Consider the following 25271-nt stretch of genomic DNA (forward strand, 5'->3'; position numbering starts at 1 on the left):
AGTTTGTTATTCTTACAGTTTTTTAAATAAAGGATTGAGGGAAGTCTTCTGGTAGATAATACTTCCTTGCTTAAATACATGAAGATACATTTAACACTTATATCTGTCAAGTGAATTTGCAATAATAGAACACTTTTTATTAAAAAAAATAATCTTTGTAATTGGAACAGTACCTATTTAGAGATTAGATGTTACTGAATCAATCGGATACCTTGCTATTGATTGAAGTTACCTCTTAATACACGGTGATATCTCCTTCTATCACTACTGTTTATAAAGAAAACCAATTCCTTTAATAAGAAAATAATGGGCAAGTAGATGACTGGTCTGCTTACACTGAACTATCGTAAGAATGACACTTGGGAAAATTGCAGCTAGTAATTCATTATTTAACAAAAAAGCCAACTTAATTTTTAAATTGGTTTTTTTTTTTGTTCCTTTTTAAAGATATATGACTAACTATGAAGAGTTGTAATTGATTGAAAACATAATTCAACTCTCTAGCTAGTTGAGGGCCAGATCCTTATGGTCTTAACTCATCTGGTTTAGTAAACAAGTAAATGAAATGTCATTTTCATAACCCAATGTGAGTACAGGGAGCTCAAAAGTTTTATAAATTGAATAGGTTCTCCTATCACCCGTGTTTCTGGTTGTTGTGATGCCTTTTCACTTGGAAACAAAAGTGGCTTCCAAAAGCAAAACCACTTCTATATTTCTTGTTCAGCTAGTATATTAACAGTACAAAATTAATTTTTGTCTTCTTTTGTTGTTAGGAACTTACTGAACAGTTTCATCAACTGGAGGTTGATTTAGACAAACTAAATCAACTCCTTACGGATCTGATTGCTGATGTGAAGTCAAAGAGAAACTTTTTAGAGTGCAATAAGGCGCATCAGATGCGAAGAAACTTGTATGTGTATTTTTTCAAAGACGAAGACCGTTTGAAAGAGATAGTGGAGAAGCTTGAGCAGCAATCTGAGGCTAAAGCCAGTGGTCTGGAAGATGAGGATTTCGCCACCAGTGGAATTCCTAATGTTTAAAATTCAGTGTACTCCATTCAGAAAGGAAAGCGTGTTAATATAAATTGTCTACAAGTTTATGGAGTGATAAGTATTGGCTTATCATGGCTAACATTTATCTGTGGTTGCAATGCATATTTAGCTGCTGTGATTACTGAGTCTTGGATGTAAGCTGCTTTCTGGCTTTTAGCATCTGCCCACTGACTTCAGATTTCAGTTTTGTCAAGGTTCTTTGATATGATTTAATACATTGGTTATTTGAATGAATTGAATTCAGGCTGCTCTTCTGTTAGCCTGTATGTTTATTTCCACTGCACGCAGCGTAGCACAAAAATGAACATTTAATATATGGGAGATAAGTTTTCTTACGTGCTGAGAATTTTTAATATGTGAACTGAAAAGTAAATGCAGAGAAAGGCATTTGGATTTTGGAACATCGATGTAATGTGCTGCTTCTGAAGAGGGGAGCTCTCCAAGGCAGATATTCTGTGATCGTTTCCCTTGCGGTACTCCTAAGAAGTTTTTCTTAGGAATGTGTTGGAATATGTACCAGAATCTGTTTCAAGTACCAAGACTATTCTGATATCTCTTAACTTATGGCCTATCTTCTCCATTAAAACCAGTCCATACTCATACTGGGTTCTTCAAAGAAAAAGAATTTTAAATTTACCTATACCTTTTTTGGACTTCTGAGTTTGTTCTGTCATTTATAATGATAAGCATTTCAATTGAGTCCTGATGCATTCATGTGCATTGTTAGACTGTTAATTGGATTTTTATATAGCTTCCTAATACACCAATGGAATGAAATAGGTTTTTATAGTGTGATAACTTCTAGTCCTCTTAGTTTGAGATAACTATGCTTGCTTTCAAGCATTGTATGTATTGATGAAGGTTGGTAAATTAGCTTTAACTTCTGTAACAGTAGTGTTAAAACTATTTTGGTGACAGAGTTAACAGTTACAAATAAGTTATATTCACATAAGTTTAAAACTTTTTTAACTTGCTGGTTGGATGTCTTCATTTCTAGATTTCATGCTGTTTAACTCTATATATTGTGTGTATAATTAAGTGACGAACACTATAAATCCAGTGTTGTCGGGGCCTATTAAGTGTTGTAGGTGTATTCTCATGCACAGTGTCTTGTTTATGTTTAGAGTGCTAGGTTCTCAGTTTGATATGCCCCTGAGGCTTTCAGACTGCTGCTTCCCACACAGAGAAATCAGGAAGCATTTTTATGCTGTGTAGGAAAAAAGCGTTGCTCTTAATACAACTTCTCCTAACTTCTGTAATTAAAACACTGTTTCAAAGTTTTACTTAGTAACTTTTGTAAATTATTTCAATTTGCTAACTTTTATCTACAGTACTTAGAAACTGATAGGCGTGTCAGGGAGGAGATGTCATTTACTATCGAGGAGACTGACTGAATATGTTCGCTACATTTTGGTCTTAATTTCAACAGAATGTAAGTGCAGATTGTTCTGTGGCCCTGATACTATGCGTAATTTGTGTGTTCTGTGTTTAGGTTTAATCTTAAAAATGGAACTGGGCGTGTCACACATAGGATGTGAGACTTCTGAAGTGCCTTTATCTGATATTGCTCAAAGGATTATGGCAGCTTTGCAGTCTATTCCGGTAGAAGTTCAGACTAGCAGAAAGAATAACCCGAGTGAGTAAATCTTAGCCTATTTTACGTGTTTCAGTTTTCAGCTGAAAAACTGAAACCCACACAAACAAAACAATATAAAACCTCTAGTCCCTATTTAAAAAGGGGGGGAAAAAAAAAGGTGAGAGTTGGGATTTCCAGGTTTAGAAAAGGAATTAAGCTGGTACTTTCCGATGAAATAACGCTGTGTGAGTGCAAGGAACTGGAATATTACCAGTGCCCTTAATTTCATTGGTGGGGTTTTTTTCTGCTAAGTGGTATAAAAGTAGATGACAATTTCAAGCTGTTAACTAACTGATTCTGTAAATTAAATGTAGACATTAACTTGAATCTGGGTTAGACATTTAAAGATCACTAGTGGTACTGGGAACTTGCCAGAAGGCCTGGGAACTCTCCAGACTCATGTCAGTCCTTTAAACACATGTTCATTAGCAACTCGCTCCTTGTGAAATTCTAGGGGGAAGAGTGAACAAAAGTCCCCGTGGTAGAGCAAATTAGGTAATGTTAAAAGTGCCTCAGCTTTGCCTGTTGCGCAAATCTTCCTCAGTGTTGTGAATACCAGGGAGGCTTTGTAAGATGGAATTTTTGTTCTCAATTCTGCATATTTCATAGGCTGCCAGTCTTGTAGCTCTGCAAAGAAGTAGATAGAAAGTTAGAGTTTTGCTCAATTTCAGTTGTCTGGTTTTCTCCCGAGAACTAGATCCTGGAACATTATCTGGTTGTTAGTGTTTAAACTAGCACTTGTTTTTGTGTACATAGCATTTGTTGCAGTCTCAGTTTTATGCAAGTTACAGTACAGGCTCTTCTTTCAGTAGTGGAGTATTGGATCAGCGTAGCAGTGGAAAGGGTAGTAGTTCATTGCTGTGTAAATCGGTGATACACACCTGAAGGAATACGGGATGGTTTCATTTTAAAATGGCACATTGGACCATAACAGATTACTTTAAAGAAAATATGATCTCTTTTTTTCTGCCTTAGTTGAATTGATGTTCTACTTCTCTTGCTACCTTCTCGTTTTCCTGTGTGATGGGTTTTTTCTTAGGCTGGGGAACTTCCTGTATTGTGTGACACCTGTGTCGTGTTACGTTGTCCGCTCTTGATCCGTTCGCTCTGTCACACTGTAAATACAGATTCTCTCTCTTTTCTGAAAACACCATGAAGGTGTCTTCTACCTTTAGCCAAAGGAGCTAGCTGTCATCTTTGTCATGCTGCTAAATCCTTAGTCAACTGGCAGTGGAGGAACAGTATAAGCACTTAGTGGCAGCAGGTCACATTCATTACTAGCTTTCCTTGCTCTTGTTTTCCATGTAGTAATTACTCACAATTGTATCATGTACAGGCTTGAGAACAAATCTATTTGAATTACTTTAGGAAATCATCTGTATATATAACTTTAGGTGATCAGTGTGGATCTGGAGAGAAGAAAGTTTGCCCCCCTTAAAAAAACCAAAGAAACAAGCAAAACAAACCCAAAACCTGTCATGTTAGTTGATCTATTTCAAACTGTATTGAACTGTATTTTATTGATAGATCTTTAAAGATTAAATTCTACCTTCTGGAAAATCTCTTTCTCTTTAGAAAGTAAATACTGGGTTCAAGTAGGACAAATATCTGTGGTGTTGAAATTCTGTGTTTATCCTGGCAGTACAGCTTGTAATGGTTCCATCTATCCTTAAGGAGTTTGAAAGCAGGGATGGGTTTCTGCTGCCATCTAGTGATACTTTTTCATAAACCAGAAGTTGAGGTTGCATAGCTCTTTCAATACCTGGCATACTGAATACTGTGTGCTGACGGAAAGAAATCTAATCCTCATCTTCTCTGGAGGGTGAGTTTGTCAAGAAAAAGTATCTAGCTGCGAAACAACTGAAAGCACTGAATGCAAACTCAGTTACTGTAATTTTTAAATTGTAACTTTTATTGTTATAGGAAGTATCAAGAAAACCAAACCTAAAGTGTTTGACACTACAAATACAGCTATGCCATATTTGCTGTTCCAACAGCTCTGAGCTGGAGATAAATAACTGATTACACACATCAAGATGGACTTGCATGTAATGCCATAAAGTACTAAGTTTAGTTTCTTCTGGAGACTAAGCTAGTTAGCTTTTGAAAAAGCTTTTTGTTTTTTAGTGTTTTAAGTACAGGGTCCTGGCTTGCCTAGACAAATATTTTGGAAAAACAGTTTCAGTAAATAGAAATAGATCACCTTATACTTGTTTTTTAAACACTGGTCATCAGCACATTAGATTCAGAAAGTGTCTGGTAATGCAAATTGCATAGCTGAAAACAGTGTTGGAGTGTTGTACTTGGTATGGACCAGGAGTTAGGGTCAAAATGATATTTTTCCCATGATGTGACTTTTGGCTGAGCAGTAAAAGGATCTATAGATAAAAGAATCATAACTAATAGCAGACTCTGGAGAGATCTGCACTTCACTGGAGGTTTTTTTTTGGTGGTTTTTTTTTCTTTTTCTTTTTCCCTGTTCCTCTTCCTGTGCCTACTGAGTCTGTAATCACCGCTAGCCTGTTGCCCTTGTTCTTTTATTCCAGTCTTTGCTGGCTTCTCCTCTTCTTGGACATTGTTGAGGGTGGAAGAGAGAAGGCATGTCCTGTTTCATTTAGCATGGTGCAGAGTCCTGAGGTGCATTTACAAAGCCTGCCTTATAACTACAGTGCCTCTCTGCGTTCAGGGCTGTGGGCGAACTGTCACGGGGAGTTCAGCTGCACAGGGCTCTGTCTTAGACCCAGCACAGAGAACCCTCCTGCTGGTTGTGGTGCTAGGCATTACCTTGCCTTCCAGTCAGTTTGATAGGCCTGAATTCCCCTTGATCTGTTCTTTTCTGGTCTTACTGTGCCTGTTCTATCGCACGGATGAACACCGCGAAAAAACTGTCCTCTGCAGATGAAGCATGGTCAGTTCTCTATAAAGATATGTATGCAAATAGTGTATTACTGAAGAAAACTGATGTGGAATAATACTGCCTTATTCAAAGAGAGCAGTTGAACTGTGTGAAGCGTGTAGAGTGTGGGTTTTGGTTTTTTATTTTTTTCTTTCCCATCCCCCAGCTTTACTTGGACCAAGATGGGATATATTTTCTTGAAAGAAGGAAATATACCATAAACATGCATTATAGTAATGCTGCTCCTGAATACCATGGTAAATGTTTGTCTGCTTTGTAGCACATTTGAATAATTTTTTTCTTAATGGAAACAGAGTACAGTTTTTGCATATGCCTGTTTATGAACCTGGAGGGCACTTCTAAGCACAAATGATATTAGAGGATAGAAAATTTTATTGCAATTAGTTTAGGTTTTGTGGAAGTGTCATCAATGTAACACTGTATGTAATGAAAGTTGTATGCAGAGCTCCCAGATTCATTTGTATTGTAAAATGTTTCATATTTTTTTTTTTAAAGGTATAGAGAAGACAAAGGAAAAAGAACTAGGTTGTAAGGACGCACATCTGAAAAATGAAAAGGCAAGCATACTGTAAGATTGAAGACCCCTAAAAGCAGTCTTTTTATAGCAGGTTTGAAGCTGTTGCAGACTGGGTCTTTCATAATATGCTTCATCACGATACATAGCATATGTTCGTAGTTCAGATAACTTTTTCATATTTTGCACTTGGCCTCTATTTACTTGTGAGAGCCTTGGCCCTTCTTTTGTTATTCTTTTTACAGGAAGCTAGTCTTCTGTGACAAATTGATCAGAAATAATGAGGTTGCCACACTTACATATTTACCAGGGTTTAAAAACGTTCTCAGATGTCTGTCACTGAGCAGACACTAGAAAACAATCATAAAGTGATCTGGTTCATACGAAAGATAACTTTGCGATAGGAAGTTCTGGATTAATCCTCTTTCTGAATTTGGTTTAATGTGCACATGACTGAGTGCCAGTGCAAGAACGAGAACAGATAACTGGGGCAGCAGCTCCAGCTCAGGCTGCAATTGTAAGATCCACTGAGCTGATCAGTGAGTTGCGGATACTGCAAGTCTGCTCCTATCGCAGCTGCAAACTTCACAACCTTCCTTGCTCTGGCTCTGGTGCACGTTGCACACTTCAACTGTTCAAAATTGCTCAAGATACAGAAATCTCTTTTCATTTGTGGGGTGCAATAGTTTCCTATGAATTAAATTGACTGATAGACACACGTCTGTGGGTGCACATGGATATAGTGGAATGCCTTTTTGTGATGTTGAGGTACTAATTTTGACTTGCTGCCATCTACTGAAATCTTCCTGTGTCTTAAGTTATGAAACTACAGCCTGGAAGTTGTTTACTTCCAGTCAAGTCATTCTTGGTAGTAGGAGATGACTTCTTCCTGATAGCTGCTGATTTTCTGTGATTAATTGTACTTCTAGCTGTGTTATTCTGACTTGATAATTGCTTCATTCTTATTTTTGAACCTTAAATTAGGACAGTCAAGTCATTATAGACTCAGGAGTAAGTTCTTTTTTAAAAGTCTACTGTGTTAAACAATAAAGCTATTTGCAGTTAGGCTGGAGAATACACTTGGGCAGATTAGTTGTCTTCCTACAGCTCTTAAACACTTGGTCCTTTTGTGACGTTATTTCTGCTTATAGTAACTTTTTATAGTGTTCACTTTTTTATCAGCATTGCCTAAGTCGAATTAATCTGTCTTCTTTCAGAGCAACCACTATTCATTTTGGTAGTAGCAAAAGCTTAATTAGCTCCCTTTTTATATTTATGTAAAACCTGTTAATTGTACTTTTGCCGTATAGTTGACCCTGTGAAGTGTGATCTTAAGAAGTGTAAGCTTCTTTTGTCCTTTGACTCCATAGTTCTGAGGTTTGGGAATATGGGAATTGTGTTGAGGAATATTGCAAAACCAGAAAAAAACCCGCTTTTGTCATTCTAGCTTGCTCAGTCACAGAATGGTTTGGATTGGAAGGGACCTTAAAGCTCATCTAGTTCCAACCCCCCTGCCATGGGCAGGGACACCTTCCACTAGACCAGGTTGCTCAAAGCCTCATCCAGCCTGGCCTTGAACACTTCCAGGGATGGGGCATCCACAGCTTCTCTGGGCAACCTGTTCCAGTGCCTCACCACCCTCTCCAGGAAGAATTTCTTCCTGATATCCAATCTAATCCTCCTCGCTTTCAATTTAAACCCGTTACCCCTTGTCCTGTCGCTACAGGCCCTGGTAAAAAGTCCCCCCCCCAGCTTCCTTGTAGCCCCCTTCAGGTATTGGAAGGCTGCAATAAGATCTCCCCAGAGCCTTCTCTTCTCCAGGCTGAACAAGCCCAACTCCCTCAGCCTGTCCCCACAGCAGAGGTGCTCCAGCCCTCTGAGCATCTTTGTGGCCTCCTCTGGACTCGCTCCAACAGGTCCATGTCCTTCTGATGTTGGGGCCCCACAGCTGGATGCAGAACTCCAGGTGGGGTCTCAGCAGAGCTCAGTAGAGGAGGAGATTGAATACAGATGGACGATATCCTTCGATCACTGAAAATTGTCACCTTGGGGAATGGATGGGGGCCTGGTACAGCAGCCGCTTGTGGTTCTTTTGAAGTGAGAGGGCCTTAGTTTTTGGAATGGTAATGACAGCAGAGGTACTGAGGGAGACTGGCTGTGCTACAAGAGCAGAAAATGTAGTAATTATGACAGGTATCAGTTACTTTTCAATGGAGTAGGTGAATATTACGCTTAACGTATGATGCTGAGACTAAAAATTAGGACACCACTGTTTTGTGGAACAGTTAACTCATAAAAGAAACTGGTTTTTATTTGATTCAGTGTAAGATGAGGTTGAAAATCTTCCGGCTGAAAGGTGCTTTGATAGGGACTGTAATCTTTGAGGTGTTAAAAGAAAAGTCGCTACAGGAATACTTCATTTTCAAAAAGGAAATTACATAAAAATGAAGATACTTTCAAAGAAAATATCTGGATATTCCCATCAAAACACAAAATATTTGTAAGTAGTATAGGGATTTAGTAAAAATGGAGTATTCTAAAACTTAAAATGAACACTAAAATCTGTCCAGGAGAAAGAAGAAAAATCTAAGTGACAGTATGAAGGAGACTACTAAAATGTCATCATGCAAAAAGCTCGGCTTACTGGCATTTGTGTGGATTTGCAGTTGTTTTGAGTAAGATGAATGTAAATACAGTGCAAGTAAACTTTGAGAAACATCTTGCAAATACATTGCTAATAATACATTCCTTCTTGCAAATGTCTTGGGAGGCACAAGCTTGCCAGCTCCTGTAAGGCCTTTTGATGATCAAGGCGTAAGAGGAGTATTGAGGCAGCATGCAACTCTCTAGATCTGTAAATAGTTACATACGTGTTTACCTTGGGGCATCTTGGAAAGGCTGCTGTTGCCATTCCAGAGTCCTCTTTATGGACTCAAGACAGACGATCTGTCTCAGCTGAAGAGGTTGTAGAACCTAGAAAATAAACATTTAGAAAATACTAGGGCCTGTAGGATTCCAAGGGAATTTCTGAAGGAAATCAAGGTTGAAGGAGTAGAATCATAACATTACCATGCACCTTCTTGTACGTAATGTAATAGCATTCTGCTGTAAAGGGATCCAGGGGCCATCTGGAGTAAGAAAGCTGTTCTGGGCATAGTGGATTAAACAGAATATGGTACTTAGCCATACACCTGATGATACTTCTTCAGTGCCACCTTCACTTATATTTGTGTTACATCTTACAATCTTACCACTTGGTTGAAGAAATTGGCAGAGATGCAGTTGAATCGGTGTACTTGAATTTACAAAGCAGTTGTTATAGCCCCTTGCCAAAAGTTCTTCAAGCTAAGCTCTCATGAAAAAAGCTCTGAGTGGTGAAGCTAAAGATGGAAATGAATGGCCTCTTTGCACAAAGGTTACAAATAACCCAGTTACTATGGGAGAAAGGCTACTGGACTACGTACATCTTAAGTTATTAACTTGCCATTTTTAGTGTTTGACTAGTATTGGATTCAAAAAACAGTGGTGGTTTTGAATGTAAGCAATATAAATCAACAAAATCTTTACTGATGAATAATTTTGTTTTATGTAATGTGGTTCCTATAAACTGACTTTTGTTAGTAACAACTTTTTTTTTGTAAAATATCGTTTCTTTCAAATTTTATCTAAACTAACTCATAATAAACATATTTATTTTTCCTAATAAATTGAATAATTGGTTCACTAAAAAAATTTCCACTTTTTCCAGGAGATTCCTGATTCCACAGTTGTTTTATTAAAGAAATCTGGCAGCCCTGAAAAAAGTACTGTGGGTCAGATAGTCAGGGCAGTACAGAGCGATGAAATGCTTTGCTGTCAAGATACCAAAATAGTGAGCTCTTACCAGGATTTAGACTTGCCGACGTGGGTATATAGAGAAAGAAATCTTTCAGTAGAAGCAAGAAACCTGAAGGATGGTGAAAAGAATATAGCTACTTCCCTTAAAAGAAAGCAAGATGTACCTAGGTGTTGTTCAGAGAAAACAAGAAGATTACCTGCAAAGACCTCCACTACTTCACATGAATACAACTGTGCTTCTGGTCAGACGGAGTCTGCTGAAAATTATCCTTGTGATATCAGGATTTTGGGATGTGAAGAAAAAAGAGAATTGCTTGCAGCTATAGGTCAGGCAGCAGCTTTTGTAACTACTATGATATTTCAAGATGGTTCTTCACAGCTCAACTCAGAGCAGGTTAGTGAATGATGTGTTTTGTTTAGAGGCAGTTTTGTAGAACCATCTGAATTGTGCATAGGACTGATAAAACAAACTCATGTTCGTTAGGAGCCTAGAATCTGGACCAGTTTTGTGTAGTTTTGTGTACCATAATGTAAGTGTAAAATGAGTTAAACATTGATACTTCTGACTACATTTTATTTTTGGTTACCAAGTAAGACTTAAACAAAATGAAACTGCTTGGGCTAAACAGCCATTTGTATGCTTTGAATTAGAATATTTTTTTTCCTGCTTTTTACTATATCTGTCACTGGATTTTTGTTTCAAGGCTGAAACCCTTGCATGTTTCTCTACCTTGTCAGTGGTGTACGCCCTAACTCTAGTGTACATGATAGGTTTTGTACTGTAAAATATTTGAGAAATTACAGGATTGCATAAGATCGGTCAGAGGAAACTATTGTAATTATACTTCACAGGTCTTAACCTCATCAGTAAAAGGAGTCGTAGTGTTAGTGAAGAATCAGACTGCTCACCCTTGCCCTCCCAGTTACTCTTCAACTGACTATACTCGGAATGCTGCTAGTGAAAACAATAGATTAATTTATTTAAGAACTGAATGGTCATCTCTTTGGCAACAAGAACAACAGGCTCACAAGAAATTTGCTTGGTGAGAGGATGTAGGAAAAAGTACTGGTTTGATTTACGTATGCATTTAGCAACAGTGATGTTGGTTACATGGCACAGGCTTAATCTCCTTGCATGTCAAGCTCACTGAATTTCATATTAGCTGTATTGGTTCTGTGTCAAGCCTAAGCTAATATAAACCAAATAAAATAGGCTATTGCTTTGGGCTCAGCGTCTCACTACCTACGGCCCTGCAGAGCTAGGTTGGGGTTCTGCTAGGAGCTGTTTACATTCACCTAGAAAGGAACAGCTTGCAGCTATATGGCACCAGAAAATATTATTCATCCAGCTTTATCTTCCATTTCCTGAACAGCATTTCTCACCCAGTACATTTTTGATGGATGTTATTATAGTAGACATCCTTTTTGAGCTCTGCTAATATTTTAAAGTTTTTGAGCACAATAGGCTTTTTTAATGGATTTTGAGAATTAGAATGCAGTTTTCCTAATGTTCAGTAATAATGTTATGTCAAAATGACAAGGTACTTTTTTTAAAGAAATGCTTTATATATCTATTTAATAGTTGGACTAAATAAAATTAATATGTTTTAAACTTCCAGTTAGTATAACCAAAATCCTTTTTTATTCCTTCCTATTAACTTTGAAATAGTATCCCATAAATGAAGAAATGAGAACTGAATCTGATTCTGCATATTAGAACTTCATTAGAATATTTTATGACTTTCAGTAATAACTTTTATTGTAAACTGCTGAATTCAGGTTATTAAATTACAAAGCATTAATTTTTGACATGTGGGATGTGGTTGTCAGCTGCATTTCTGCCATCGCTCCACTGTGGTGTGAAACAAATCACTTTACTTACCTGCACTTCTCCAACTGTAATTTTGGAGTTACATGATAACCAGATTAGTAGCTTGTTGTTAGTTGGATTATAGGTTGTTCTGAGTTGAGAATAACATCAATAAAGCAAGTACATATGAACAGTAAAAATACAATAATAATCAAGTGGAGTAAGTGTAGTTGCATTTAGATGAAACCTATAGGTAATGATTTGTTCTGGGAATGAGGCAGTTGTTTAATAGTGAATCTACACTGTGTACAAAATAATACCTTATGATCTAGACAGTTTCTAATATGTCCAAGACCTTGGTACTGTGGTTTCATACCACCAAAGATAAAAAAACTTGAAAGCTCTATAAGGAATTTTTTTTCTACATTGCCTAAAATAGACCATGTAAAAAAAAAAAAAAGGACACAAGTAATTAGTAAAATCTGTATACCTATAACTGGTAAAATCTATTTAAAATAACATGGATGTGGGAACTACAGACATTTTCAAAAGGAATGGAAAAATGTGACAAAGATGAAGCATACTGAATTTTAATAGGATATTAAGACTGGGCAATTACAGCAATTTAGACTGTGTAGTCTAAATTGTGTTTACTTTTAAACTTTTAAATTGTGTTTTACAAGGCTACATTAACTCGGATGCCTCTGTGATCTTATTTGGGTACATTAAAGTATTACAGGGATGCCAGCTGCTGTTTTGGATTAAGATTGCGTTTTATTTTGAGTGTCAAATAAGGATTTGTTTTCTTTATGAATGCATGATAAGCCATATCTGTTAGGCTGTTTAATTTATTATAGAATGAAACCTAAGATATTACTGAATTGAGAATTTAATACTCAAATCCAGTATTCTGTTCTTACAGGAATAAAGAAATGTCCTGTGTTAACTGTTTAGTATTATGTGCTAATTAAATGTATAAAGTAAATAGATTCATTAGATGTGGTAGCAATATCATGTGTGTTAAACTATTTCTGTGCAGGCAAGTATTGTTTCAAATGCTACGTTGCAAAGTTCCAATTATTTGCTTCAATGCAAAAGATTTCCTGAGGACTCTACTTCAAGTTTATGGGAACGAAATTAGCTGGAAACAAGGTACCTATCTAATCTAATCTATGATCTAATCCTATAATCTCTGTGCTTCTGATGTTTCTGTTAGGATCACTAGGTGTAGAAGTAACTAGATCAGTGCTGAAGTAATATATTGGAAAGCAGAGGTTTAGTACCCTGAGCAAGAACACACTACTTAAGTGAGGTTGTGACCAGAGGCGAGGCGTGGCATGCCAAGGTGATATATTTCTTCTCCAAGTAGGAATCAAATCACTAAATAATTTAAGGATAGCTTCCAGTGGAAAGAAAAGCTCTCAACACAGTCCTGACTATAGTTGAAAAGGTCAAACTGCTTCATGTTCCCTAGAAAAACTTTCTTTGCTCAGGAGGCACACATACAAACCCACCAAAAAACAAGCTCACAAAGGTATCCTCTTCGAAAGTATTCAGTATTGAACTTACTTCTATGTAGTTGTCATTTTGACCATTTGTTGAGTTAAATGTTTAAGACTTTCATAGTGTAAATGCTTGTCTGTTGCAACTGTCCATTCTTATCATTATTTAAATATTTTGATTGTCAGACATAACTTATTTTTGTAGTTGCTGATAGTGTTGTGTTAGATCCAAGGATTGCAGCATGGCTGATAAACCCCAGCGACACCGTTCCCTCTTTTGAATGTTTAATAGAGAAGTTTTCTGAAAAGGCATTTTCTGTGGGAACAGTAAATACAGATACAGGCACTTTGAGAAATGCATCAGTAAGTAATTTGTTATAAATTGTTTGTGGTTGTGTTGTAAGGGGAAGGAAATTCTGAAAGAATTCTTTTTGCTTACAAAATATTGCAAAAAAAAAAAAAGCTTTTCTGATGGGAAAAAAAAATTACTCTATTAATACTACTTGTTGGGAATCTAATTTTAAAGAAAAGGGAGAGAAGGGTTCACTATATTCTACCAAGATGGGATTATGTTCTCCAAGAAAAGCTGTAAAATTCTGCTTCAAAACTATAAAGATCAGTAGTAATATTAATTAATGTATAATCTAATCTTTTTTCTTTCTACCTCCTTGTAAACTGATTTCCAAATTGTCTTAATGCCTCATTCTCTTAATTCCTGTGATCTTGTAGTCTGTATCTGTTATTATTTGTTGTTGACAATTTTGCTGAATCTCACAGCTGGAAAAGGACCACATCATAGGCTGAGGAACAGTAGGGAGGCAAATGGGAACCTACAAGCATGTGTATGAAAAAAATGTGAATTTTTATTCTCAGTAAGAAAGAATGCGTGATGAACTTCTTGAGAAGTTATTCCCAAGACTATAGAAATGCCTCACTGTGTGTTGAAATAACTGAATGTTATAAAATTCTGGCATTTGTATTTTCAACTATGGTGACCTACTCTGGTCATATTAACCTTCAGAGGTTGTCTGAACAGCAACCTCTGTTGTTGTGCAGCAACCTAAATGATGTTTCTTTGAAACCTTTCATTTCACAGAGGCATTGCTTGTTCAGACACAAGTATTGTAACATGATTATAGAGCTTCTCAGGATACAAATCCAGGATACCAAGTGGGCTTAGAGCCTGGACAGGGGTCAGTTGTATCAGCACATCCCCATCAGTATAGACATTTCTGAGAAAACCAAAGCCAGTTTACCTTAAAACACTAGCTGTACACTGCAGTTGTTCAGAAGCTACTTCATCAATTAAGTTATTAGTGTAGTGAATGAACAAGCAAATGGGCAGAAGCTATGCACTTGTTGGTTATTTCTGTGTGTGATGTCTCCTCCTGTGAGTCAGCATCCTTAATCTTGTCTCTTTCCTTTGCCTGGCTGTCCTTTGTTCTTCATATATCACATCTATTCTTAGTTACCATTTCTCAGTGTTGTCATCCTGATTTCCAGCCCTGAGTTTAATATTGAAATCTTATTTCCTTCCTGCCCTACTTCAGGTCTAGTTTGTTTCCTTGCCCCAACCATCTCCAGTGCCTTTATGCTGACTTGTTCACCCAAGTTCCAGTTAATGCCTCCCTCTAACATCCTGTGATTATTCCTCCCCAATGCTTACACAAATTAACTTGTTCCCTGGACTCTCCCACTTTCTTTTTGACTTCTCTGCTCAGTGAGTTCCAGTTCTTTCTGTGAATCCTAGCCCTTTTGTCAGATTTCTGTCTTTAGATTTCTGTCTTTAGCCTTCTTGCTCTGACTTTCTGGTAGGTTTCTAACAGCAATCTGTACTCCCAGAAGGATCTGTGCCAGGTCATATATCTTGTGCCCCACTAGATCAGGTAAGCTCCCTCTGTATTGTGCCAGTCTTGTCCACCCAGCAGAGTAGTTGAAATGATGGCTGTATTATTCTGTCTTCTGCTACTCTCCCACACACCTCTCCAGCGCAGAGTATGTTGTACTTGCTGCTTGACTCTGTTTGATTCTGTGCCACAAGGCTCAGTAATAAGGGTTCATAGTCCCTATACCTTGAAGCCTTTGCTGAAACAGTTGCTAAACATCATGCTGCTCTTGTCACTGCGTTTGATGGGGAGGAATCTTGGTGTCAATGGAAGCCTGTCATTGGGCTTGCTTCCGCTTCCACAGTTGGATCAAGTAGGCTGGCTGTTGCTGAAAGCTACGTATTTCACAAACATTTTGTTCCAGAGCCAGTAGGTATGGACAGGTTTCTCGGAGACAGGTTGATGGCTTTTCATTGGAATATTGACCTGCGTAAAGTAATCTGGGTGAGGTAGAAAGAAGTCCTCACTGACAGGACTAGACTTACAAAGCAAGGCTGACCGCCAGTGGATCTAGATATTTCAGCTTTGAGAAAGCCCTCTGCATCCAACCTTCAAGGGCCTACTGTTTCTCAGTCTTGCAGTGTTCAAGCCTGCTGTAGGCTGAGGGGAAGCCTGTGCAGTAGGTATCCGTGTTGTATGCTCACAAATGACCAACGCAAACAATGCTGAAGTTGTATACACTAATAGCCATTGTGCAGATGGGGAACCTGCATGGACTGTAGTTGAATTCATTACTTCATTCTAACTCTTTTTTGCTGCTGGGGCCTTACTGGGACATGCTTCCCACTAACAGACATCAGCTACGTACCATCAGTTTAATCAGCTGTTATCTTGAGTCATGTGGTCATTTCAACATAAACACAACTTTGGTCCAGGTTTAAGCATATTCTGAATGACTGCAGCACTAGTGCTCCCATTTTTTTTTATACAAGTGGTAGGAGAATGTGCCTGCAGCAAAGATTACCCCCAAACTGTTTTTAACATGAAACATAACTTCCTCTAATAGGTGTCTTCTATGCTGGTACACTCAGCACTTCTCCTCCTCTCTTAAAAATCAGTTGGACCAATATGGTGAAGTTCCTGTGATGGTTCTTCCCCAGCTGCGTACCAGAATGGTTGCCTCTGTAGCAATAATGTGTTATAATTTGTCCTAATATAAACTGATTTTCAGTTAGTTATAGTTCTGTTCTGTGCAGCGACAAGTAATTTGGATTCTTTCTGCATTCTGTTTGGAACTAATATGGATAAAGCATTGCTCTTGTCAGTCTGCATCTGCTGTAGTACTTCGGTTCCAGACTTCTGTTTTTTCTTCGGATAATGGGTCTGTTTTGCAAAGAGTAGGCCAAAATTGTGGGTTTTGTATATGGGGCAGATCTTCAGGTGCTGTTTGGAGGATGGATTATATTTACCTGTTGATTTACAGCTGTCTGTCACTGTGAGGGCACAGGATCGCGTGTTTAGATGTACTGGTGTCTCAGTCTATGCCTACCCTCACTCCTTAGAAACACAACCAGGAGATTCTGAGTCATCCTGGAGATAAGGATGAGATAGTGGCATCCAGCTGAGGGAGCAATTCCTGCAAAAGACCCTGTTCAGATGGAAAAAGGTGTCCAGAGATACCTTCTCACAAACTCAGGAGGGTTCTGACCTCCCTGAAGAGAGAAGATCCTCCCAGTCCACTATTCTTGATATGAATTTATTTTCTTCATTTTAGAAAAATCTTTAATTTGGAGACCAGTTTAAACTGTATAGACCCTTCTCTAGGAAGGATTTTGATGATTTCACAACCACTTTGATTATTCTTACCTGTTTTTGCTTCAGAAGAACTACTGTTCTGGCCAGACGGTTTCAAAGCTCTGGAGGACCATAGTGTTCTGCCATCGGAACTCATCTTAAGAAAATATTCTTGACAGCAATTTCAAAGACAGTATTCTGGCTTAGTCTGAGGTTCATAGCTTAATGGCGTCCAGTTTAGTAGAGCAAGATGGCATCTAGATACATTGCATGTCTTCCAGAAGGTAGAATCTTGGCTTTGTTCTTTACCAAATATTAGATGTTTCATTCAAATGGATGTGTCGTCTTCATTTTCTATGCAATCTTAGAGGAGAGTGTAAATCTGATAAGAAGTAGAAATTTCCTTTCCTTTTCTTCTCATCGGAAGGATTCTGAATGTATCAAATAAAAACTGTGAAATTGTGAATTGGGCGGCAAAGTCAGATTTGGTAGTGTAATTTCTGAGCTTTCTTTGGTAAGGAAAACACTTCCTAGGTCAGTTTGAGTGGAGAAAACAGAATGTATTTCTTGTGGAGCAGATCTCAGAGCTGTAGGTATTTCATGAGGGCAATAAGGTAAGAAAGCTGTGGAACAGCTGCAGGTCTGTAAAGGAAAGAGAGACTTCAGCAGCTCGTAGCATTAGCGCCCCTCTTAATGTTCCATCAGCTCCAAGGTGGAAATGTAATACATAAATTGAGAATAGAATAGTTAGGGTTCCTTTAACATACACGTAGGGTGAATGACAAACCTGAAGATGGATTGCTTACAAGATGGAATCATCTCCGTGCTTTTTCAATTGAGAAGCTTTCCATGTGATTTTGTGGCCATTTGGTTTCCTGTCAATATATTTCTGTCTCCATACTTGGTCTGTGCAAAATGTTAATAAAGGAACAGCTATAATCTTGAATATTCGTGATCTGTACTGCTCTGTTCAGGAATTGTGTTTCAGAGGTCTAAGAACGTTGCTAAAATGTGAAATATAACAGGAGACCTACGGAAAAACATTTATCTAGTTTAATCTCTTTTAGATAGTATTATAAATATTTTTGTTAACTTTTAAACTATTGATTTTTGGTTTTTAATTTATTTATAGCAGTGTAAAAACTTGGGTGTGAACTTGGAGAAGCTTTATAATGTCATGATGGACCTTGCTCGTGACTTACAGGTAAGATATAGGAAGTAGTTACTTAGATGTAACTTTGGAGGTATTATCGTGAATTAAAGAGAGGTAGTGGTGCGCTTCTCATACAAATCAGAGTCTGTATTGGAGTTAAGTAGAAGGCTTCAAACCTTAGTGGTTTACAGTGCTGGGCAACATTTAAAATAAGTTACCCATCAAACTGGCCATTTTTTCCAGAAGGAGGAAATGGTTAGTCTCTAGGTTAATCTTTAGAAGAAACTTTCCCGCTGCAACAGTTAACTAAATTAAATGAAAATGCTAAGAATGGGAAATGTTAGAGCATTGTGACTTTTGGTATTTTACAGTTGTATGAAACGGTTTCAAAAGTGTTAACACAGTTAAAACAAGAATATAGTTGTGGTTTTTTGATGTTTTCCTTGAGTACAAAAACTCTCAGCATATCTTTTGCTCCAGGTTGTATCAGCCAAATGTTGGAACAGGCTTCCCAGAGCGGTGGTCAGTGCCCCAAGCCTGTCGGTGTTTAGAGGCATTTGGACAGTGCCCTTAACAACACGCTTTGACTTTCAGTCATCCCTTAAGTGGTCAGACGGTCGGACTAGGTGGTTGTTGTCGGTCCCTTCCAAGTGAACTATTTTATTCTATTTTAGCCCTTATTGCAGTTCAGAATGCATTTTGAGAAGTCTTTTAGTCATTTTTTGGGTGCGTTTGTTTTCTCCCTGTAATCATATACCTGGAAAAGTTTCAGCATTTAGGGATCTGCTCAGGTTCTGGTGGAAGGTACATCACAGAATCCTAGGGGTTCTCCTAAAAGTAGATGGTGGCAAGCTCAGGGCTTAGACTGTTAGTTAATGGAGCCATGTTGATCTGGGTATCTCTGTGGCCCAGCAGTATGGTGGAACAATCTGTGAAGAAAAGCGACAGGGGAACACCAAAGGCACAGAAACACGGAGAGCCAGTCTACAGGAGAAGTTTTTAGATGAGCGTTGCTGTCTGATTGCTTCAGTGGTTAGAGAAAAAACAGACTTCCTGCTCTTTGCAACTAAACTGAGTACATGTCCCTACCATGTTTCATTTTATTCCTAATAAAAACAAAGCTCTGAATTCTGAATGGTTGCTTAATTGTTCAAGTGAATAAAGAAAAGGGATAACTACATTCTGTTGTAATGGAGCTTGCTCTAAAAATAAATGGGTTAGAAAAATGTATACTGATTTATTACTATTACAAAATGTATTACTGTTCCCCACAAAATGAAGTGCTAATGCACTAGAGTGTTTAGACACTAGGTTTCACACTAAGTAGTATTTCATTATACTGACAGTGTTGTCATATAAAAAGGGATTATAGAGAAAATTAAATACAGCTTACTGGAAAATAGATCCACATAGGACACTACTGTATATTTTAAGATTAAAAATGGCTGATACTGAAGAATTTATTTGTATCTGGCTTTACAGGTTCAAGGTTTGTGGAAATTATTTTGCACATTAGAGCTTCCACTTATCAAAATTCTGGCAGGTATGAAAGTTCAGTTCAAAGTATGAATTGTCACTGTTTTCCCACAGCTGCTGACTCTGCTCAAGTAGAGTGTTATGCCTCAGAGTACTAAATGCTGTCTTAGCCTCATAACACCCGTGTGAGTTTGGGTTTCCATTTTACAGTCCAAGAGGCATGTAAGATTGAAATTGTCAACTGTAAATGTTCTCAGTGTATAATTGTATTTACAGTGATGGAAACACACCAAATACTTGTGAACAAACAAGAACTGAAAAAAACATCGGAGATCCTGGGGGTAAATTCTGTCAATGTGTTTTTCTTTTGGAAATTGTATAGCATCATCTTTCTGCTTTTACTGAAGATTACTGATTAAAAAGAAGAGGAATCTTTTTGTCCTGTTTTACATGTATTTTTATTATTATAAATTTAAGTAATGGTCTTTACATTTTAGGATAGTTCCACGTTTATTTAGGCAAGCAAAAAAGACATTTGCTTCATAAGCCTTGCCCCAGAACTGAGACCACTTTGTAAAATGCAGATCCTTTGGTCACAGCTCTTTTTGGGTTGTGTTGTAGAGTAAAAATTGTAGTGACTGAACCTACAGTTGTCAGTAACTGTCTTCCTGAGAAGTGATAGATATGTCTATCTCTGTAAATAAAACACTACAACTTCAGTGCTCTGAGAGTTCTAAGCTGGCCATTTCCCCATTGATAAAAATAGCTACAAGAGAATCTTAATTTGTAGTATAAAATCTGAGTAGATAATCATAGAGGTCTGACAGATTATTAATTTACCAGAATAATTTGCATAGCTTTCTTTCTCTCAGATCTCTATAGGCTTCAGCAACCTAAATTATTTTCCCAGAAATTTTGATACTTTTTACTGCAGTAAATTCCCTTCCCAGATCATGAAAAAATAAGGTTAAAGAGTCTATAACCAATCTACTAAACTGAGTGTTGGTAGCCAGCAATGACTACACATTGTCAAGTACCCTGCTTTTAAATAGAAGACAAATATACTCATCCACCTAGGAAGTAGCAGATATTGAAGAAAATAATAATGAAAACAAAATAATTCTGATGCACTAATTTATAGTTGCGACTCAAAGAGCTTGAACAGGAAGCTCATCAAGTTGCTGGAGAGCAATTCCTTTTGACCAGCAGTAGTCAACTCAGAGAGGTAATATTTATACTACTATTATTATGTACGTTTTGCATTCTGTAAGTTGTTATTAATACAGAAGAATTATAAAGCATATAGAACTGTCCTTAAAACTTCAGAATTCTTTTTATTCAATATTAATTATCTTATTCTGGTTTTAATGGAGGACATCAGTTTTTCATAAGTCTGGCACCAAATTTTCCTTTCTGTTTCAGCACTTGCAACACTGAAACAGTGTTTTCACATCTTACGTGTTTTTTCTTACTTTAGGTACTATTTGAAAAGTTAAAACTGCACACGCTGTGTGGGAAAGTTCACAGAACTGAAATACAACAACTTGTGTCCACCTCAGAAGTTGTGGTGAGATGGGGAGGGGTTTTAAAACCACCTGCAGGGTTTAGCAAAACTTCCACGTTATACTCCAGTGAAATTGTCGTTTGTCTGTTTTGGTTTACTTTTGTACTGCACTAATCGCACTTCATTTACTTGTGCCAGAAATGAATGTTGCTCTCTGTGATGGGGAAAAACAAACTAGCTAACGAAGCCCAACTTTAGCTATAAACCAGAATTAGTTAAAAACTTTGTTAGCAGCATACATGTATGACCATCTTCCTCAAAGGAGGGAGACTTCCTTACTGGGCAGATTTTGGTAGGTCGGTGCGACTGACTGGTTGGATGAGGGAGAGGACCACTGGTGAAAGAAAAGAGCATTAAAGTAAAATCTGCTGGTGAAGGGAAGAGCAACCCAGACTTTCACTTTGCTGTCAGGAGATTTGGGCTATAAACCATGTTATTTATGGACACCTGACTCATTCATTCATGCTAAGTAAGGAGGCCTCTAGGAAATCATTTGGTACCTGTGGTTTGAATTGGGAATTGTAACTTTCTTTATACACTCCAGTGTTTTACTTGTGTGCGTGAATTTTCCTCCGCTTTCCCCCCTGCCTCTGTGGAGATGATTGTCTTTGGTGAGAGAGATTGTATTTGGAGCAGACCTGCAGGATCTTGGTAGAACCTTGCTCCCGTAGAGCAATAATGACCAAACAGGTCAGGTATTTGATACAACTATAGTTGTAGAGAGTAATAAGTTCTCCCCTGAACCTCTTCTCCTCCAGGCTGAACACCCCCAGCTCCCTCAGCTGCTCCTCACAGGACTTGTGCTCCAGACCCTTCCCCAGCTCCGTTGCCCTTCTCTGGACACATTCCAGCACCTCCGTGTCTGTCTTGCAGTGAGGGGCCCAAACTGAACCCAGGATTTGAGGTGCGGCCTCACCAGTGCCCAGTACAGGGGGACAATGCCTGCCCTGGTCCTGCTGGCCACACTGTGCCTGATGCAGGCCAGGATGCCCTTGGCCTTCTTGGCCACCTGGGCACACTGCTGGCTCATAGCCAGCCGGCTGCTGACCAACACCCCCAAGCCCTTTTCTGCTTGGCACCTTTCCAGCTACTCGTCCCCAAGCCTGTAGCATTGCGGGGGGATGTTGTGACCTGAGTTGAAAACCCGGCACTTGGCCTTGTTGAACCTCACTCAGTGGCCTCAGCCCATCGATCCAGCCTGTCCAGATCCTGCTGCAGAGCTTTCCCACCCTCAGGCAGCTCAACACTCCCGCCCAGCTTGGTGTTGTCTGCAAACCTATTGAGTGTGCACTTCATCCCCCCATCCAGATCATTAATAGATCATTTTGTTAAGATAATAGTAATGAAGTTCCTTCTTAGAAGAGATGAAGCCCCTGTGTAGCTGCACCTGTTTCTGATTGGTCCCACAATGGTATTGCTCTAGTTTACATGGGAGTCAAATCACACAACTCACTGCTGAGAATGAACTCCTCTGGGGAAGGTAGAAAGGTGTTATTTGTTTCTCATGTGGAAAAGAGAAAATTCAGCTTTTGGGTCAAGTGTCTGAACTACCAGATACTATCTCTGAGGTGACGTCAACAGTATAACTGTAAGTACCACACGCTGCTCTGGGAGAAGGAGATTTCATAGATCAAATATGTAACCTTGGAGAGTGACAAAGAGCCTTGGGAGATGGGAGGCGTCACTGAAATAGAATGCATGCCTTCTTTTTGTGGCAACGTAAGATTTATTGAAGTAATCAAGGCAATGCTTTTGTCTAGTCCAGTGCTCTCTTTCTAACTGCTGAGACTTGGTTATTTAGAGAAAGATAGGCTGAAACCTTCTGATAGATAAATACTAGATAATTAGGATTAACGTGTTGTCTCTCACTGGTCGAAGGGAAAAAAGTTAAGCTTTTAAATCTCCCTTCTGGTACAATCATATCTATTTTTCACCCTGAACTGTTCCAGATTTTTTTTTTAATACTTACAGATATCCAATCTGTCTAATAATTTCATTCTTTTTCTTAAGAAAAACCTATGGCAATTTACCATCAAAGTAATCAGAAATATGCTTTATTTATTGCTTTTGGATTTGACAATTTCAATTTTTCTTGAAGGTCTGCTGGAACTTGTATTAGGGGTCATTCAAGTGTGTGTGTGTGTGTATAAATACGTATAAGTGCATACATATATATAGTAGTTTTATCATGTTCTCTCTTGCACTGATGCTGTCTATCAGAAAAAATAAATAAAGGACCTTAGGTAAACACCCACACACACCCATGCCCCAGTGCTTTTAGAGTTATTGCGGGGAAGTTTTTATGTCTGCATGTCTTTCTGTCCCTGTCTGGGACAGGGAAATGAAATGGGAAAGGGTAATCTCCAGCCCTCCCACTGAATGCAGGAGAGAATGGAGGCTTCCTTGAGCCTTTTTCCTTAACAGGAAACTATACCAGTAATTCACGTTCTCTATTTTGCAGCTAAAGAAGTTGCAAGATCTTCATCCTTTGCCTAAGATAATTTTAGAATACCGTCAGGTGAGCTGATATTTTTCGCACAATGTAGTTTTATTGAAGCAAAATTAGCGAGAAAGATGATGTATTCATAGCTAAATAAAGAAAAAAAAGTTGGCTCTAATGTAAGCTCATTCTAATATTCATTTAAATTATGAAAATGTAGGTATGCCTAAAAGTTTTTGAATTTATATACTTCTGTTTTGCACTATGTTAGATTATAGGTAGAAAACAACTCTGTTGCAAAAACACTTGGAAAATTTCAATGTTGAATTTATCTAGTCCTATGAAGCACACTTTTAGAACAAAATATTTAATTTTTGACTTCTGAAGAAATACTATAGAGAAAGTGAGGGGGAGAACTCGTTTTGGTTTTTTTTAGGTGATGAGCCTGCTGAAAATCCAAAACAACCTAGTTAGTCTGTTCTCACATTTAATGTTTGGGTTTTCAGTGGATGAGTTTCCAAGATTTAAAAAAAAAAAAAGTAGGGGTTGTGTGTTGTGGGGTTTTTTGTGTGGCTTTTTTCGTGTAGTATATTGACCTGGGGATATAAAATATAAAGAATAAATTCCAACAGTTCATTTACCAGTATCCTCAAAGACCTGGCTTTAAGGTGTAACTGAGCTCTTACCTAACTTACACTAATACATCAAGCTATTAGTGAGCATGCATCCAATATTTACTAAGATAAAACTGTCTTTTGAAAAAAAAGTCTACAGAACAAGTTAAGATGCATTTAGAAATTAAGATCTCCTTAATTTAAGAAATCTAAACTTCCATGTCATTTAGGTTCATAAGATGAAATCAACTTATGTGGATGGACTGCGAACATGCATGAGAAAGGTAAAAATATAAAAAGTAGTCTGTAAAACATTTCAAATAAGTCGTAAAAGGATGTGAAATGATTGCGGTGTTTACAGCTTAAGAACTTCTATATATAGAAGATTATAAAGTATTTATTTTTTATTTTGTAGTTCTGATTGCAGTGAGTTTTTATTACTGATATTTGCATTGAATAACATTTAGATGTATCTTTCTCCTTTTCTTCTGGGGGATTTTTACTTTACTTGACTACAGGGATTTATTTCCTCTACATGGAATCAGACAGGAACTGCGACTGGCAGACTTTCAGCCAAACATCCAGTAAGTGAGCCTATTATAAGATTTACATTTTCATGACGACTAAAAATTAATATTACTTATATAAAATACGTCAGATTTTTAACACATGAAATGTTCGTTGGGCTCGTGCTTCCTCTCTTGTCTTTGGCTCTAATGATCTCCAGGTACATGCTTGTCGCTGGAATGTGTTTTATTTGACTTCCTGGGACTGCAAAGGCTGGAGTCTTTTTGTTTTCCAAAGTGGCCTTTTGAGGGGCATATTTGAATATATTTTATTATACCATTTTACTTGGAGTTTAGGAAACATACTGACCTTTGAAGGGACTGGTGAGGCCTTTTGTGTTTGTGGTGGGTTGACACTGGCTGTAGGCGACATGCCCAGCAAAGCTGCTGTGTCACTGCCCTCCTCAGCTGGGCAGGGGAGAGAAAATAGAATGAAAGGCTCATGGGTCAAGACGAGGACAGGGAGAGATCAGTCACCAGTTACCGTCATGGGCAAAACAGCCTCAACATGGGAAATTACTTAATTTATTACCAAGCAAATTAGAGGAGTGCCCATGAACTGCTCCAGGG

General features: G+C 38.0%; 1 protein-coding gene across 1 annotated transcript; it reads left to right on the forward strand.

Annotated features, from left to right (window-relative positions):
* Positions 1-2558: 2558 nt before the first annotated feature.
* Positions 2559-24719, forward strand: POLN (polymerase (DNA directed) nu; the record flags this gene model as incomplete). Its single annotated transcript, XM_010157572.1, has 14 exons — positions 2559-2688; positions 6101-6162; positions 9868-10350; positions 10809-10999; positions 12806-12918; positions 13474-13631; positions 18024-18092; positions 19524-19584; positions 19794-19858; positions 20659-20742; positions 20995-21084; positions 23543-23599; positions 24366-24419; positions 24654-24719. Coding segments are annotated over exons 1-14 (1683 nt in total), but the record flags the coding sequence as incomplete, so codon positions are not given.
* Positions 24720-25271: the final 552 nt, after the last annotated feature.

Source organism: Eurypyga helias, unplaced genomic scaffold (assembly GCF_000690775.1).
Source record: "Eurypyga helias isolate BGI_N326 unplaced genomic scaffold, ASM69077v1 scaffold21418, whole genome shotgun sequence".
Classification (NCBI taxonomy): Eukaryota; Metazoa; Chordata; class Aves; order Eurypygiformes; family Eurypygidae; genus Eurypyga; species Eurypyga helias.